Source organism: Ursus maritimus, unplaced genomic scaffold (genome assembly GCF_017311325.1).
Source record: "Ursus maritimus isolate PB19 unplaced genomic scaffold, ASM1731132v1 scaffold_35, whole genome shotgun sequence".
In the NCBI taxonomy this organism is placed as follows: domain Eukaryota; kingdom Metazoa; phylum Chordata; class Mammalia; order Carnivora; family Ursidae; genus Ursus; species Ursus maritimus.
In genome coordinates this window covers 23,348,583-23,363,783 of record NW_024426119.1, presented here as the reverse complement: position 1 = coordinate 23,363,783, position 15,201 = coordinate 23,348,583, and the positions used below count along the sequence as shown (strand labels likewise).

The following is a 15,201-nucleotide window of genomic DNA, read 5'->3' as shown; positions in this document are numbered from 1 at the left end:
AAAGGTGGTGTTTGTGCCCTGAAGAACAACGGACCTGACCCTGCACCCAGAGTCCACTGGTTCATGACAGGGGAGCAAGGACTTTTCATGGGAGTCCAGAAAACCAAATCCCCTGAGCCGCCCGCGGGACCAGTCTCCCACTCAGGTGTTTTCGTGTAGGTCGCTCAGAAGGATGACCGCTGCAAGCACAGGCTTGAGACAATCTCTGCCTATTATTGGCTGTGTGATTTTGAACAAATCCCTTAATGTCTTTAAGCCTCAGGTTTTTTCGTCTGTAAAATGGAGATAACATCTCTACCACTTGGTAAGGCTGCTGTGAGGGTTAAGTGTCCATAAAGCACACTTAGTATAGGGTCTGGCATATGATAAAGATTTAATCAGGGCCCTTGGGTGGCTCAGTCTGTTGAGCGTCCAACTCTTGGTTTCAGCTCAGGTCACGATCTCACGGCCTTGAGATCAAGCTCCGAGTCGGGCTCTGAGCTCAGTGAGGCGTCTGCTAAAGTTTCTCTCTCCCTCCCCCTCTGCCACTGCCCACTCCCGCTCTAACGTGAATACATAAATCTTTAAAAAGAAGATTTAATTAGTGTATAGCTCTTGTGGTGGTCATATTCACTTTATCACTTCAACATATATCAGAAATAAAAATTCCAGTTATCCAAAAGAAACCCGTGTCGTCATGTTCTCAGTCCCCTCTTCTTTGAACCAGGAAAGCATCATAAATAGTACAACGCATCTAATGTTTTCTCACTTTCTTCCTAGGTCATGAGGGTCGAATTGGCATGGCCGCGATCAAAATGAAGGAAAACCATGAATTCGATGGAAAGAAACTCTTTACCCATGTTGCTGATTACCTGCCCACTTATGCAAGGCCCCGGTTTCTAAGAATACAGGTGAGACCTCTTGCTGTCGAGTTCAATTATCCTCTCTCGGAGACTGCTGTCTCTTAGGGAACAACTCCCTTCTACCATGGCGACCCTATTAACCAAAGTTTCACTACCCCTACCCTGGAAGATCAACAAGGAAGCAGAAATACCAGAAAATAGAACTTGCAGAAGCCAAATCTGATCGCTTTTCCCCTAAAATGACAGACCAGTTCACTCAGCAGCAGTATTAGCAGATAACTCACGAAGTCTGTGTTTGATGAGGCATGCCAGCCACTTAAAACAGAAATGCTCCGACCCTCCTATTTGTTGTTTCCAGTTTTAAAGAATGGAAAAATCCACTGAAGTTCTACACCTTTCTACGGTGCGAAATTTAATTGGGCACCATTAGCCGGTTGGAACTATCCAAGGCTTAACTATCACCACCAGAGGGATTTTTTTTTTTTCCCTTTCTCAAGCATTAACCCATCGGTTAGCTTAACACGCTCACGTTTGGACTATGAGAGCTATGAGCCTATTGCTGAAGGCTTGGGAAAAGAAATATTAGATTACCTGCTATTGTGGAAGTTACAGGGTTATATCTGGTGATGTTCATAAAGCACTGACATTTGCTTTACGACGAGAATGGTTGAGAGACATGAACACTGAAATACCTTCGGATCAGCCATCACCTATCAGCCGAAGAAAAAGAAAAGCGTCCATGTGTAGATGATCCCTAGCCCCACCCCACCATATATCAGGCTGTTCTAGTAACACCTGGAGCTCAGCTCTGCTCTGCCTTTTACCCTCCGCAGCCCCTCCTGCCCCACAGGTGATTTTAAAGCCGCAGGGGAATAAAAAACTACCTCCACAGCCCCCCACCACCACCAAACAGGAGGTATCAATACTTAGAACTGCCTTTCACAGCTTCCCCCTGAGCCAGAGATAGAGATGTCTGTGGGTTGCCAGCCACCCCCCCACCTCTGCCCCTTGCCCTGAATCCCAACTGTTTACAAAACGCTCCAATAATGTGGACTGTTTGCTGTTTTTCAGGACACCATTGAGATCACTGGAACTTTTAAACACCGCAAAGTGACCCTCGTGGAGGAGGGCTTTAACCCTGCCGTCATCAAAGATGCCTTATATTTCTTGGATGACAAAGCAGAAATGTATGTGCCGATGACTGAGGACATTTACAATGCCATTAATAATAAAGCTCTGAAACTCTGAATATTCCTAAGAGGCTAACTCACATTTTCAGAAAGAAACTGAATGAACCTAGTACAGCCACTCGACGTAATCCAACCTTAATTTGATTGAAGATTGTGAGATGCAATTTTTTAATGCATTCCAATAAGGGGAGGGTTTTTAAAATTACACCTGAACCTTCACATGTGAAAATATTTAGAGATAAGTATTTTTTCAGTTTGCACCTACCGTTCATATTTGCAGAGCAAGCTTGTTAGAGGGTGCATTATTTTTTTAAAATATATAATAAAATAGATGAATGCCAACAGAAGCGAGGGCATTGTCTCTTTCCTGACTCTACTCTCAATGCAAACCTGAGCAACTTTTCACACGGTGTCCTCACTCATAATGATAATGGCATTCTAGGTTCAAAAATAAAAGTGGCAAGAAGTTGAAAGGTGAGGGGGCTGGGTCACGAATGAACAGTCCAAAGGAAATCCAGCTCCAGTGTGAGGCCAACTCTCCCCTCCTAATAGCATCCAGACCACTGTCTACAAACTGCATTCTCCAGCAGGTGCGAATGCCACCTAGAGGCTTTGAAGGAGCCCAGGCCAACAGCATCAGAATTCTATATGTAGAAAGTGTTAGTAGATATTTTTTAACTACATCAAGGGTCGTACACTCAACTGTCTTCAGGATTCACATTAGTAATGGGGTTGAGAGACATAGGTCACGAATGTGGCAAACTTGAGGGCAGCCAGTACTTCACGTCAGTTAGCTGATTATTGTCATGTGGGAATACAGCTCAGGTACTTCTAAGATCTGATTACTCAGACAACAGAAACCCAGCTATTCATGTGAATCCCCGGTTCTTTAAACGTGAAGCCTCAGATTTTATAAGACTTCCACATACCTGAACAAAATGTATCTGTGGACCAGATAAGTCCCCGATATCCAGTTAGTAGCCCCCAGTCCCATGTGCTTCTCAAACCTGAGCTGGTTTCCCTCCACGGCCGATCTCTTGCCAAACAGCCTGTTTAAGGACCAAGGCCCCTTGGGCATGATGACGGAGGGTTTGGACACTTTGTTTTTGAAAAAATCACATTGTGCAATGATGTGACTTCTGAACTTGTTAAAGTGGATGTGGTTGTAAGCAGAGGTTATGTCAAAGGGTGTGTTCTCAGATGAGAGGTCAACACTTACACTGTTATCCAGAACATTAGTTTGCCTGTAACCAGAGCCTACTGGGGCCTGACCACCTTTGAGCCACATTTTAGACTTTCCAGTTAGAAACTCAGAAACTCTCCCTCCCAGGGGCGCCTGGGTGGCACAGCGGTTAAGCGTCTGCCTTCGGCTCAGGGCGTGATCCCGGCGTTCTGGGATCGAGCCCCACATCAGGCTCCTCCGCTATGAGCCTGCTTCTTCCTCTCCCACTCCCCCTGCTTGTGTTCCCTCTCTCGCTGGCTGTCTCTATCTCTGTCGAATAAATAAATAAAATCTTAAAAAAAAAAAAAAAGAAACTCTCCCTCCCAGCCTGATGGCTTTCTCAGCCTCCCACTTCCCCAGAGCTCTGTGGTTCTCGCCAGGTACCAGAGGCCCCACTGTGATGGATAGAGGCACCAGCACAGTAGTCTCAATACCTGGGTTCACGTGCATATACATAAAAGTAAGCCATTACCTGCGGCAGACAATCAATTTTAAAGACTAATTTTTCTCTTTTAGAAGGGTCACAAATTGTGCCTATAAAAATATCTGCACAAATCATCATTTGAAGGTACAAATGGATATTTTTTAAAAACAGAAGCTGATATCCAGGTAAATCATTCAACAGGTCTCCAATTTCAAACATATTGTTTGGAAATGTGTAGTCAGTGCACAGATAGGATGTTACAGGCACCAAAATAATCTGGGGATAAAACTAGGAGATGTCAGCATGTAAAATGGAAGCTAATGAGAATCACTATAAAAATGGGTAAGATTAGCCAAATGCAGTGACATACACAAGAGATGATTGTTCACGTGTTGCTCATTTGCACATCCACTCCACAAGCATTTAGTGGGTGCCTGCTCTGGACCAAGAGATGAGCCGAGGACTAGGGTGGTAGTTTTCTAAGCCTCTATGAGGAAGGAAGTCAGGTCAGAACTTCAAGGAAAGCTGACCAGAATGACCCTTAGAAGGAAGTGTCAACATGAAACTTTACGTTTTTGATAAAAACTCTCTCCTTGACCAAGCTCTGGCCAGGCTCCTCCAAGCCATCTTGTCGACCAGGCCTCAACCTTGGCCTATAAAGACTTAAACAAACACTAACGTAGGCTCTCATGGCTCAAGGCCACAACCCCAGGATGACCCTGGCTCCCCTTAAAGTACCTGCCTGTGAAAAATCAAGGCTGCCAGAAATATTTACTGTTGGTTCCACCCAACACGTAAAGACGGGCCTGCTTCCCAGCCCCTGTGGGAGGGTAGGAGTCTAACTTCAATAAGCACCAGTTAGCAAACCCAGATGGATTTCACACGGACCCGTGCCCTCTTCCTGCTTTTTGTCATTTTTCACTTCCCTGACTCTCCTGAGCCCCTGCTTGCCTCCTTCCCTACCCCCCATTCCCCTGTAAAATGCCCAATCACCTCTATCTAAGTCAAAGTTGAGTCTACTTTATCCCGGACCTTTTTCCCTACTGCAATAATGTATTACTGATTAAAATCTGTCCTTACCACTTTAAGTAGCATCCAGCTTTGTCTACCTTTGACATTGTTAATATAACCCATTTCAGAGTCACCTCAAATAGGAAGAAAGCAGGTTTTAACCTATGAACTAACTGGGCAAGCTGCCTGAGAGCACAGCTCTTATTTGACGACAGGGTCCGGAAAGAGAGAAAATATACAACTTCCTAATCTAGAGAGGGAACCTTGAAATTACTGAAGGACCGGTGGGGGAGGGGGTTACTGGACTGTGAGCTTCTGATCAAGTATGGCATGGTGGAAATAGCATGGGCTTTACTGAAGACAAGGAGACCTGGCTTTGCCCACTTACAAGCTTTTGTGACCGGGGGCCTCAGTCTCCTCATTTATAAACTGTGAGTCACCGTGCCTGACTCAAACTGCATGCCTTCCTCATACCAAGGACTCCTCCAAAGTCGTTGTTTCAGAGTTATATCCACATCTTCAACATCCCAAAAAGTAGAATCCAGAAGCACATACATTTAGGCTCCAGGATATGCTCTGATTAATTAATCGATGTTTCAGTGGTCAATTAAGTCACACAGGCTATTTTTTCAGGGACAAGTACAATTTATTTCTACATTGTATTTCATATCACAAGCTGAACCACAGAAGCTGCCTGTCAGTACACTTCCTTGGGTCCTTTCTCTCTGACCAGACGGCTGGGACCTTCTGTACCATGCTGGCTTAAGCTCCCCATTTGTATCTTAGCGTGGGTCGTGAACCCCTGTGAGAATCTGATAAAATGACGGGCTCTCTCTTAAGAAAAATGCACATACGCATAAGCACACGAATTCAGCGTACAATTTTGAAGGGCTCAGCAACGCCCTGAAACACATTCTTGGGTTCTGGCTGACGCCCCTGGTCTAAACCATTGCCTGCAGAGGGCAACACGGCAACTGGAGCCCACACTGAGAGCTACATTCAGGAAAGCTTGGGACGCTGTAAAACTTGATGAGTTTTTTGAAGGCACTTTTCTTTAGCATCATCATCTCTTCTGGGAACCTAGAGAAGATTCTGGCCCTGGAGGAGCCACCATTCTTCACAGAGCCATCCGTGGGCAGTGGCTTCTGAGCACTCACAGGCATGCTGTTGCAACTGAAGGAACGCACTGCCTTCTTCTTATTTTGCACGGACAAATAATTGAACAGAAAGGAGGACAGCTTGTGCTTGGTGACATCTGGGGCCTCTTCTGAAAAGCAGTCGTCATCAAGGGGGTCCAGGAGGTTTTCAAGATGGCAGCTGTCTTCCCTTTTCATAGGACTCGCTCCCCCAGGCTGAGGCTGCTTGATGATCTTCCTGGTCGGGGCTGGGTCATAGCCTGCCCCATTGGCAGACTGAAGGGACATTCCATTGGCCAAGGCTCTGGGGCCCGTGGTTGGAGGGATGAGGTTCCCAACCTGAGGGCTAGGTTGGGAAGTACAGTGCTGACTCAGGATGAGAGTAGCAGCATCTCGAATGAGATTCCAGTCTCTCAGGATGTCCTCTCTGGTGGTGAACTGGGATGTCACAGTGAAACGGATGATCAATTTGTCCTGGATAGTGGCCGGTATGAGGAAGAGATGGCCAGCTTTAGCTAATTCTTTTAATACACTTTCTGTGAGACAATTAGGACCCTGTTTGAAGAATAAAGAGAAACGACATCTATGTCACATCCCCACTAAGCATCCCCAGAAACCCAGTATTTATAGATCCAAGAGGCTGAACAACCACCAAATAACATAATCATAAGCCATGGAAGATGGCATTACCTTTAGACGAAAAACCACCAGGCCAAGGTGCCTCTTGGCAGGGATTTCAAAGAAAGGGTCATTTCTGACCAGAGACTCAAAATATTTTGCCATTTCAGTGCCCTAAAATTGTAAATATAGAGAGAACTGAGATTAATAATCAGGCAAGGGACAATTCCACATATAGTTTCACACTGTTAAATGGGTTTAAACGTGACATCTTTGAACCACAGCATCCTGAATGGCTTCTGCCTGATTTTCTTCTCCATTTGATTTAGCTCATATTCCAAGCTGGAAAACTGCCCATGAGCAATGTCCTCTTGCTTGTCACATCAGATCCATCTCAGGAATTCATTTCTTTTTTTTTTTTTTTAAAGATTTATTTATTTATTTATTTATTTATTTATTTATTTATTAGACAGAGAGAGACAGCCAGCGAGAGAGGGAACACAAGCAGGGGGAGTGGGAGAGGAAGAAGCAGGCTCCTAGTGGAGGAGCCTGATGTGGGGCTCGATCCCGGAACCCCGGGGTCACGCCCTGAGCCAAAGGCAGACGCTTAACGACTGCGCCACCCAGGCGCCCCAGGAATTCATTTCTGAGGGCTCACTTTCAACTCAGCCCCAGAGCCAGAAGCCACGTGCTTTGCAATCTGGCCTCATATCCTGGCTTCACAGCTTTCTGACTAGTCAAGGTGGCAAGTGAGGACGAAAGCTCAGCCCATTCTCTGAAGTCCCAGCCGGGTACTTTGTATAGGCTGGATCTGCCCAGAGGAAAAAATTCTTATTTTCACAGTATGTAGAGGCACCGTGTGGACTGTCAACAGCCCTGTCCTTATCCTAAGCATACATCTTTCCCTTGCTTCTCAAACCTTTTCATACTTTATACCTCACATGCTGTTTCGTTACTCCCTCTTTTTTTTCATTCCACAGAGAATATATTTTTATACATCCTCCCCACATACATCATAGAAAACTGTTGGGGTGCCTGGGTGGCTCAGTTGGTTGAGCACCTGCCTTTGGCTCAGGTCGTGATCTCAGGGTCCTAGGATGGAGTCCAGCATTTCTGCTCAGTGGGGAGTCTACTTCTCCCTCTCACTCTCCCTCTGTGTTCTCTCTCTCTTTCTCAAATAAATAAAATCAGAAGAAAGAAAGAGAGAGAGAGAAAGGAAGGAAGGAAGGAAGGAAGGAAGGAAGGAAGGAAGGAAGGAAGGAAGGAAAAGAAAGAAAAAGAAAAAGAAAACTGTACCAGTTTAGCAAGTACAGAATTTCTGTTTGGGATGATGAGAAAAGTTCTGGAAATAGTAATGATGGTTGCACATATTGGGAGTGTACTTAATGTCACTGGATTGTACACTTAAAAAGGTTAAAGTGGTAAATTTTACATTATGGATATTTTCCCACGATAAAAAAAATTTAAAGCTTTGTACCATATTAATCTTTCACTGAAGTTTATGTCATTTAAAAAAAATTTCCTTTTTTTTAAAAAACTTAAGATTATTAACTAAACAAGGACAGGACTTACCTTTTCTTACATTTCTAAAAAATTTCTTCAAGCATCCAGAAGGATCTCAATAAAATATTTGCTAAATAATTGCTCTCACCTGGTTCTCATTGAATCACCTGGTTCTTAGACTTGATACTCGATTTCAAAAGAACGCAAAGGATTTTAGCTAATCACACCACTTTTGCCCCAGTTTCTCCATTTCGGCCATTACAGTCAGTTACACAAGGGATACACTTGGCATACAGACAGTACGTCAGTGACTGTATTAGGTCAAGTTTGGTTTTAATGGAAAAGCTGGTAAGGTTGGTATCAAGCAGGATGTGGTCAGGTGAGCCAGCTGTTATACCAGAAGAATAAGCAGGAAGGATGTTGGGGGACCTCTCTTCCCTTGAGTACACTGCGATCTTTCTTTTCTTTCTTTTTAGGTTTTGATCTATCCTTCTCTTTAAGCCTCTGACCTCAGAGACTTAGCATTCCCTTCCTGCTCTCATACTTTCTTGCTCTCTTTTGCTTCCCCATGTTCACCCACTCTGCTGTTTCTTCTGTCTTAACCTCCTCATTTTCTAAGAGGGTCTCAGGGAAAGTGACTTCCCCGAGGTACAAGTAGCAGAACGTAGGTCTCCTGGTCACCAAGTACATGCTTCTCCCACCACGCTCTGCTGCTTCCTACAATGTAAGCTGATCGTGACAAGGCAGAAGCAGGGGCCAGGGGAGAGGGGAAACGGCTCAGCATCCCTGCCACCGGAAACCACCTTCGTGGGTGAGGGAAGCATTGCTGCTACCCGTACCCTGAACCAATCTAGGTCGAGGGTGGGCAGACTACAGCCCAAAGACCTGGAACATAACCATGCCCATTTGTTTATGTATTGTCTACAGTGGCCTTTGTGCTACAATGTTAGAATTAGTTGCAACAGAAACAGCATGGCCCGCAAAGCCAAAAATAGTTACTGTCTGTCTTTTACAGAAAAAGTTTACCAATCCCAATCGTAGGTGACAGGAAATGATGGATGATGATGATGATGTTGACAGTGATCTTATCATCAGAAGAAGGGAAAATGGAGGAGTGGGGAGGGGGAGGAAGAGGAAGAAGCAGAAGAAGGAGAAGGAGGAGGAAAGGAAAAAAATATATTCGTTGAGTACTTAGATGAGTATGACGTCCTGTGCTAAGTAGGGCTTTATATGTATCATCACATTTAATCGTCACCATTAACCTGTGAGAGATATTATCATTTTCCCATCTTATAAGTCAGGAAGCCAAACACAGAAAGTTAAAGTAATTTGTCCAAGGTCACCAAATAGTAAAGGGTAGAACAGAAAAATCCAACCCAGATTCCATTCTCTAAAGCATTACTGTATTACAGAGAGATACATATCTCGGTTTTATGTAACTTTCAAGAGCTCACATAGTAGAAGATAGCCCAAAATTGTGAAGAGAGAAGGCCTTCCACTCTTGAGCAGCACAATTACCATCTCTGAACCTCGCGCATAATGTGGGGCTGGTCAGGGTGACCACCGCAAGCATTGTCGTAAGCATCTAATGAAACACTAAAAGGTATTTTTAAAATTTAAGACACTATGCAAATAATAATCATGATCTCAGTCAAGTTGAAGAAATAAAATTCACTCACAACACCTCTGTTTTGGTTTCACCCCTTACTGTTGTGGGACCTTGGTACCCTGTGAACTCCGTTTGATACGTGTGCTTGAGTAGGTGACCTGAGGAATGCCAAAGAAGCAGTGACCGTGACTAGGGAAGACGGAATAGTCAGGGAAGCTCCTGAGAGAAACGAAACATAATCTTTCAACATTTGGAGAAGAGAAAGCAATCGGGGCAAAGCACAAGTGAGGGTGCAGAGGCTGACCGAGGACACAGCTGTAATGTGTCAGTGAGAAGCCTGAGCTAAAATAAAGGCTGATAACCAGGTCCTTGAAAGCCAGGCCCAGAAGTGGGGGCCTAGTGTAGGGAGTAGGGGAACTGATGGGAATTCAGAACTTTGACTTGCAAGAGGTGCATGAGGGGAGTTGGCCAGCACCTACACCCTGGATATCCAGTCCTAAGCTGTAAGAGAAAGAGCATCCTGGTGACTTGTAATCTCCACTGCCTCATTTCCCGGCCACCACCTCCAATCTTGAGTCTGAGGATCTAGAGAGAGCACAAAGTGCCTGAGGTCCCTCACAACATGCCACGTGACAGCCACTCATTGATAAACATCTGTTGCCCAACACCTTGATGTTTATTACAAATGTAAAATTACCAACAGTAAACCAGTCATAGTTACTGCTTCAACCATTTCATTTGGTTTTGTGTTTATTTGATGAAGAAGAAATTCCCTAAAGGGAAGGTGGAAGGGGAAAGACACACAGAGTAATAACGGACGATGTCTTTGGACTTATCCATGGCTTTTATCAATGGCTTCGTCTTACTCATAGGCACTCGGAGAAATGAGTGAAAAATGCTGCTAGCCAAAATTCTTAGTGAAGTCCCTCCCGCCCCTTTCATGAAGAATATGACAGAGGGAGACAGGGAGATGGTGTCTGTCTCACTTACTTCTGGGTCTTATTTCTAGTACAATGATTTTGTTGTTGTTGAATTGAGTTGAAATAAATAAACACAATGCAGATAAAAGTAAAAAGTAGATAAAAAGTAAAGTAAATAAACACGATGCAGAGATGCTTGTTCCAGACTTGATAGGTCTGCATGTCCAAGCCAGAAGAACCATGTCTCAGGCATAACTGTAAGTGACTCGAATTTTCAGGCAGCTGTGATAATCAGAGTAATTCTTAGAAAGATATGTTCCTAGCCCAACACACTCGCTGCCCTTTTATTTTCTTTCTCTCTCTGCAAAACAGGCTCTCAAGCCATCACTCCCCGGTGCTTGATGACCACCAATGAGACGCGCCTGCAGGGGAACAGACAGCAGAGAGCCCCTGGTGTCATGTTCTCCTCAGGATCCCTCTGGCTAACAAAGAAATGGCTACCCTCAATAATCAAGTCCCAGGAGCCCAAGAACAGGCCCAGACACCTGAGCTATATACCGCAGGTCCCCTGGGCAGAAACCAGCCTTCCTCCCCACTAGGACACATAGTAAGATTACATACATGTCTGACATGTGCTTGAAGATTCTTCACGCCAAAGGACCGAATCACGAACCAGAGTTTGATAGAGCGAAACCGCCGGCTCAGGGGGATCTGCCAGTGCTAGAACAAAGGAACACAGGGCTGAAGATTAGAGGCAAGGGCGCTGCTTCCTCACACGCTTCTTGGCGTTATCATACCCGGCCTGCTCCGCCCTCCAGGGATAGACGGTGTCACCATGACTCCCGAAGCTGTTGCTAAGGAGAAGCCGAGGCAAGTTACCCAAAGGCTGTCCTGTCACATGACCAAATCCTGGTGAAGGTGGCCAATAGTTACCCTTGTCCAAAAGCAGGACAAGAGGAAACAAGTCCATGACCCTGAACCAAGGAGAAGCCATTTTGCTTCAAATGCTGCTTTAAACAGTTCATCTCAGGCTGAAATTCAAGTTGCGGCAATACATTTTTCTTCTTTTCTTCTCCAAAAGAACCTAAGTTCCTCAAATTGCAGAGAATGTTCTATCTCTATTCCGCCCTAAATGTAAAGAATAGTGGTCAAGAGCCGGGACGTTAAAGCCCCGCAGACGTGGGCTTCACAGGAAGTCGTCAGCAAGCGGTGGCTATCTAGGTGATACAAATGTGAGCTACAGATCACAGCGATTTTTCTGCCTAGAACCAAGATGATCATTATTTAATCTCGCTGTCTGGTCCTGACTTCTTCCTGTGACATTCCTGTGACATCCCCGTGCCCTCAGGAGCCATGACTCCAGCTTTCAGGTTTCAAATGAGCACCCACATCTGGGCCTCTGTGAAACTAAAACTGACCCTTTGTTCCTGGTAACCAAATCAACAGAGCTTAAAGTTCAAGCCCGTGGGTACCCTCAATTGAAACATTTTCAAACCAAATTCAAACTGGTTTTGCACGTCTGAAAACAGACCAAAGGGTTTGGAAAACACTGACAGTAACCCTGAGGGGTAATGTGGTTTCTAATGACCTCTTCTTCAAATGTCAGAAAGCTTCACCACAATTTCTGTTGACTAAAAATAAATATTTGTCCCACTGATATTTTTGTACTCATCCACAGGATTGCCAGAACCTCAAAAATGTGCTCACCTTCACCCTTCACATTCACTTCCTGACACGGGCATGGGCACTCTCCCTTTGGGAACACTGCCCCGTTGTGGATGGACTATGTCAAGTACTAAGCCTTTGTTTCCCAGCTTGGGGACTTTCGTTTACTAGCAGAGGGCATCAAAACCTGGACATGACACAAAATCCCTGGGACAGGGAAAGCAGTCAGCTCCATCCCTTATTAGATGGACACTTGGGGAGAATAATGAATGGATGAGAGAGGCCTTCTCTAAATATGGCTTCCCAAATGGTTATGGCTAATTGGCTACTTTATCTCACCAGCAAATTAAAATGAAAGGCAGAGATTATTTTATTTTTGATGTCTTCACACTCTGTTTGTATCCCCGGTTATTCCTCTTGTCACTATTCCAAAACCATTCCATGCTGACCCAGCTAGCTGACATTCTCGGTGAGAGCAGGAAATTTGGACTTAGAAAGGGTGACGTGGCTCTTCTTGAACTTGAGACATCCCCAAGCCTCCTCTGTGTCCGAGGTTTTGCAGGTCTCCCCTGCCAAAGGCAAGACAATGCCCCATCCACTAGCGGGAGTTTGATGTCAAAAAATCTAGCCAGAGCCCAGGGATGAAGTCCCTAAGTCTTCTCTCCCAGGATGCTGCTTATTTCTGGCTCATCTCAAACATGGCTGGGCTTCTGTTTATAGCTACAGCCACCTGGGGGAGAAAGACCTTGGGTCAGAGCAGCAGTAAAGACTCCCAGGATCACAACAGATAGAAGCTTCCATTTTCTAGAAGTTTCTTTGAGACTTGAAAAGGAATCCACAGAGTTAGAGGTGGGGGAAGGAAATGCATAAAGCCACACCTTCTGGATGTGGAAATATAAATAATAAGGTTCCCCTGGACCAGTGCTAAGACAAGTATAATTCAATATTTTTTATAAAAAGTTATCTAGAATAAAGAGAGCACCATATAAATCTCCACCACTGATGGGAACGAACCGCAGAAAAATCTTGAGACACTGGTGGGAACAAACAAGCAAACAAAAAGGTAACGTGAGATCCAAAATGGGCAACGGTAAGATAATGCTCTTAAGTTATGATGATCCAAATACACTTATAGGAGAATGGGTACCATTTCCCATTTCACACTCAAGAAAGAAACTTAGAATTATCCCTGAAGAGATCTGCCCCTTGGGATGCTGTGGAAATTTTAATTAAAAAATTGCTGAAAACCTACCAGACAGGGCAGTGAAGCTGCAAGAACCATTATTCATCCATTTTTATCAACCTCTCGAGGGTCTGTAAGCTTACTACCTGTAACTAATAAAAAAGCCTCAAAAATCTAAAGGAAGAGTGGGCTGGTCTGAGGGAGAACAAGCAATACAATCAAGAGATGACAGAGCTTTTATTTTAGAACTAAAAGGCCAAGACATTTCGGTTGCCCAAGGAGACAAGATGGAACCATCTCTTGACAAACTGAATCACAGACATCAGGCATTACTCTCTCTGCCTCACTGCATTAATTCATTGAATCTCACAACAAGCCTAAGAAGCCAATATTATTATCATCATCCTCATTTTACAGATGAGGAAACCAAGACACAGAGGTTAAGTCATTTGACCAAAGCCACATAAGTTAATAAACGGAGGAACAAGGATTCAAACATGAGCCATCAGGCTTTAGCACCTCAACGTTTAACCACTTTGCTATAGCAAATCTCTGCAGCTTAAAAGAAGAATCTTTAGCTCTATTATCTCTACCATTTATTGAGCATTTGCCACATTCCCAGATTTGTGTTAAGCTTCCATTTCAGCCTCACAATACCCTGTGAAATCAGGGTCACTGTGCCCATTTTACAGATGAGGAAGCCGCAGCTCAGAGAGGGCCACTGAGTTTCCCAAAGGCCCACTGCTGGGGTAGCATTTCAAACCAAGCTTGTCCACTCTGTTCTGCCGCCTCCCGTTGGCCACGGATATAACTTGTTTTCATCTCTGTCTCCCCTACAATTAAAGGAAAGGCTCCCTTCAAACTGAGGGGTAAGTGTGAAGAATTCATTTCCCCAGGAGGTAGTGCAGGCAAGTTCAAGAGACGGGGGTGCAACGAGCTGAGGAGGCCAGGACTAGCTGGGAGCATCCAGAAGCTCAGGAAGGGTACCTGTGCCCCACCCCCTCCCGGGNGATCCTCCACCCTGCCCTGCGGCAGGGCACTAAGCAGAAAAGATTATCCAAGATGGAGACAGAAGGGAATCGAACCACTCACGGTAGAAAAGCCATCTCTGGGAATTAAAGAATGCCACACATATTCACGAAATGGGCATGCTGCCTCAGAGGTTGGTCTCATTTTCTAGGCTTAGGCTTCTTAACAGTTTTTTGGGTTTCATTCTATAGGCTTAGCAACCGAAGGTATACGGCAACATATTATGGGATGGGCTCACGATACGCCGCTTTCGGACGGAAGCCAACATAAAGGAGACCTTCCGGGTCAGGTGCAGTCAGCTTCCTTCCCAGAGGCCGGTTCTGGGCGCTCACCATGAAGTCAGTGGCCTTGCCTGAGTTGGCATGCCTGAGGTAGATGGGGTTCACACTGAAGGTCTGCTGCAGCTTGTACTTGTCCTTGACCCTGTGGGTTTCCAGACAGGCGTTAGTGGCTGAGGCCTCTCCAGAGGAAGCAAGGCTTTCCCGTGGGCTGGAAGCTCGGCTGCCACACTCACCAGAAGCCAGTACAGTCAAAGTGCACCATCATCCACTTGGAAGGGTTAAAGGTGAAGGAATCGGCGTACTCGATGCCCTTCAGAAACCCCCGGAACTCAGGGCACAGGAAGGCGGTGCCTGCGTAGGCAGCATCGATGTGAAGCCACAGCCCCTCACTGGCACCTGAGGAGGCAAATGTCACCTGGCTGGGAGGCAGGACTGGGGGTGGGATTGGGGGCTTGCCACCAGCCAGCTCAAAGGCATCTCTCACTTGGTGCTGTGGCTGGTGGGCTTCAAGAGAAGAGAAGAAAGGATGGCCTGCTGTGGCTGGAGGGGCTGGCAAGGCATGCAGAGA

The 15,201-nt window shown here is 45.3% G+C and overlaps 2 protein-coding genes across 2 annotated transcripts in view; one reads left to right on the top strand and one right to left on the bottom strand.

The window, feature by feature from the left end:
- The window catches only part of SLC27A2 (solute carrier family 27 member 2), a 46,743-nt gene extending 44,440 nt beyond the window's left edge, over positions 1–2,303 (top strand). Inside the window, exons 9-10 of the mRNA XM_008706057.2 lie at positions 760–890; positions 1,914–2,303. Of these exons, the coding sequence (XP_008704279.2) occupies positions 760–890; positions 1,914–2,090 (308 nt within the window). The 3' untranslated portion in view covers positions 2,091–2,303. The remainder of the gene's footprint in view (positions 1–759; positions 891–1,913) is intronic.
- Positions 2,304–5,329: 3,026 nt separating this feature from the next.
- HDC (histidine decarboxylase) overlaps positions 5,330–15,201 on the bottom strand; it is a 22,046-nt gene continuing 12,174 nt past the window's right edge. The window contains exons 8-12 of the mRNA XM_008705954.2: positions 14,867–15,029; positions 14,685–14,775; positions 11,097–11,195; positions 6,516–6,617; positions 5,330–6,380 (exon numbers count right to left, since the gene is read on the bottom strand). Of these exons, the coding sequence (XP_008704176.1) occupies positions 5,631–6,380; positions 6,516–6,617; positions 11,097–11,195; positions 14,685–14,775; positions 14,867–15,029 (1,205 nt within the window). The 3' untranslated portion in view covers positions 5,330–5,630. The remainder of the gene's footprint in view (positions 6,381–6,515; positions 6,618–11,096; positions 11,196–14,684; positions 14,776–14,866; positions 15,030–15,201) is intronic.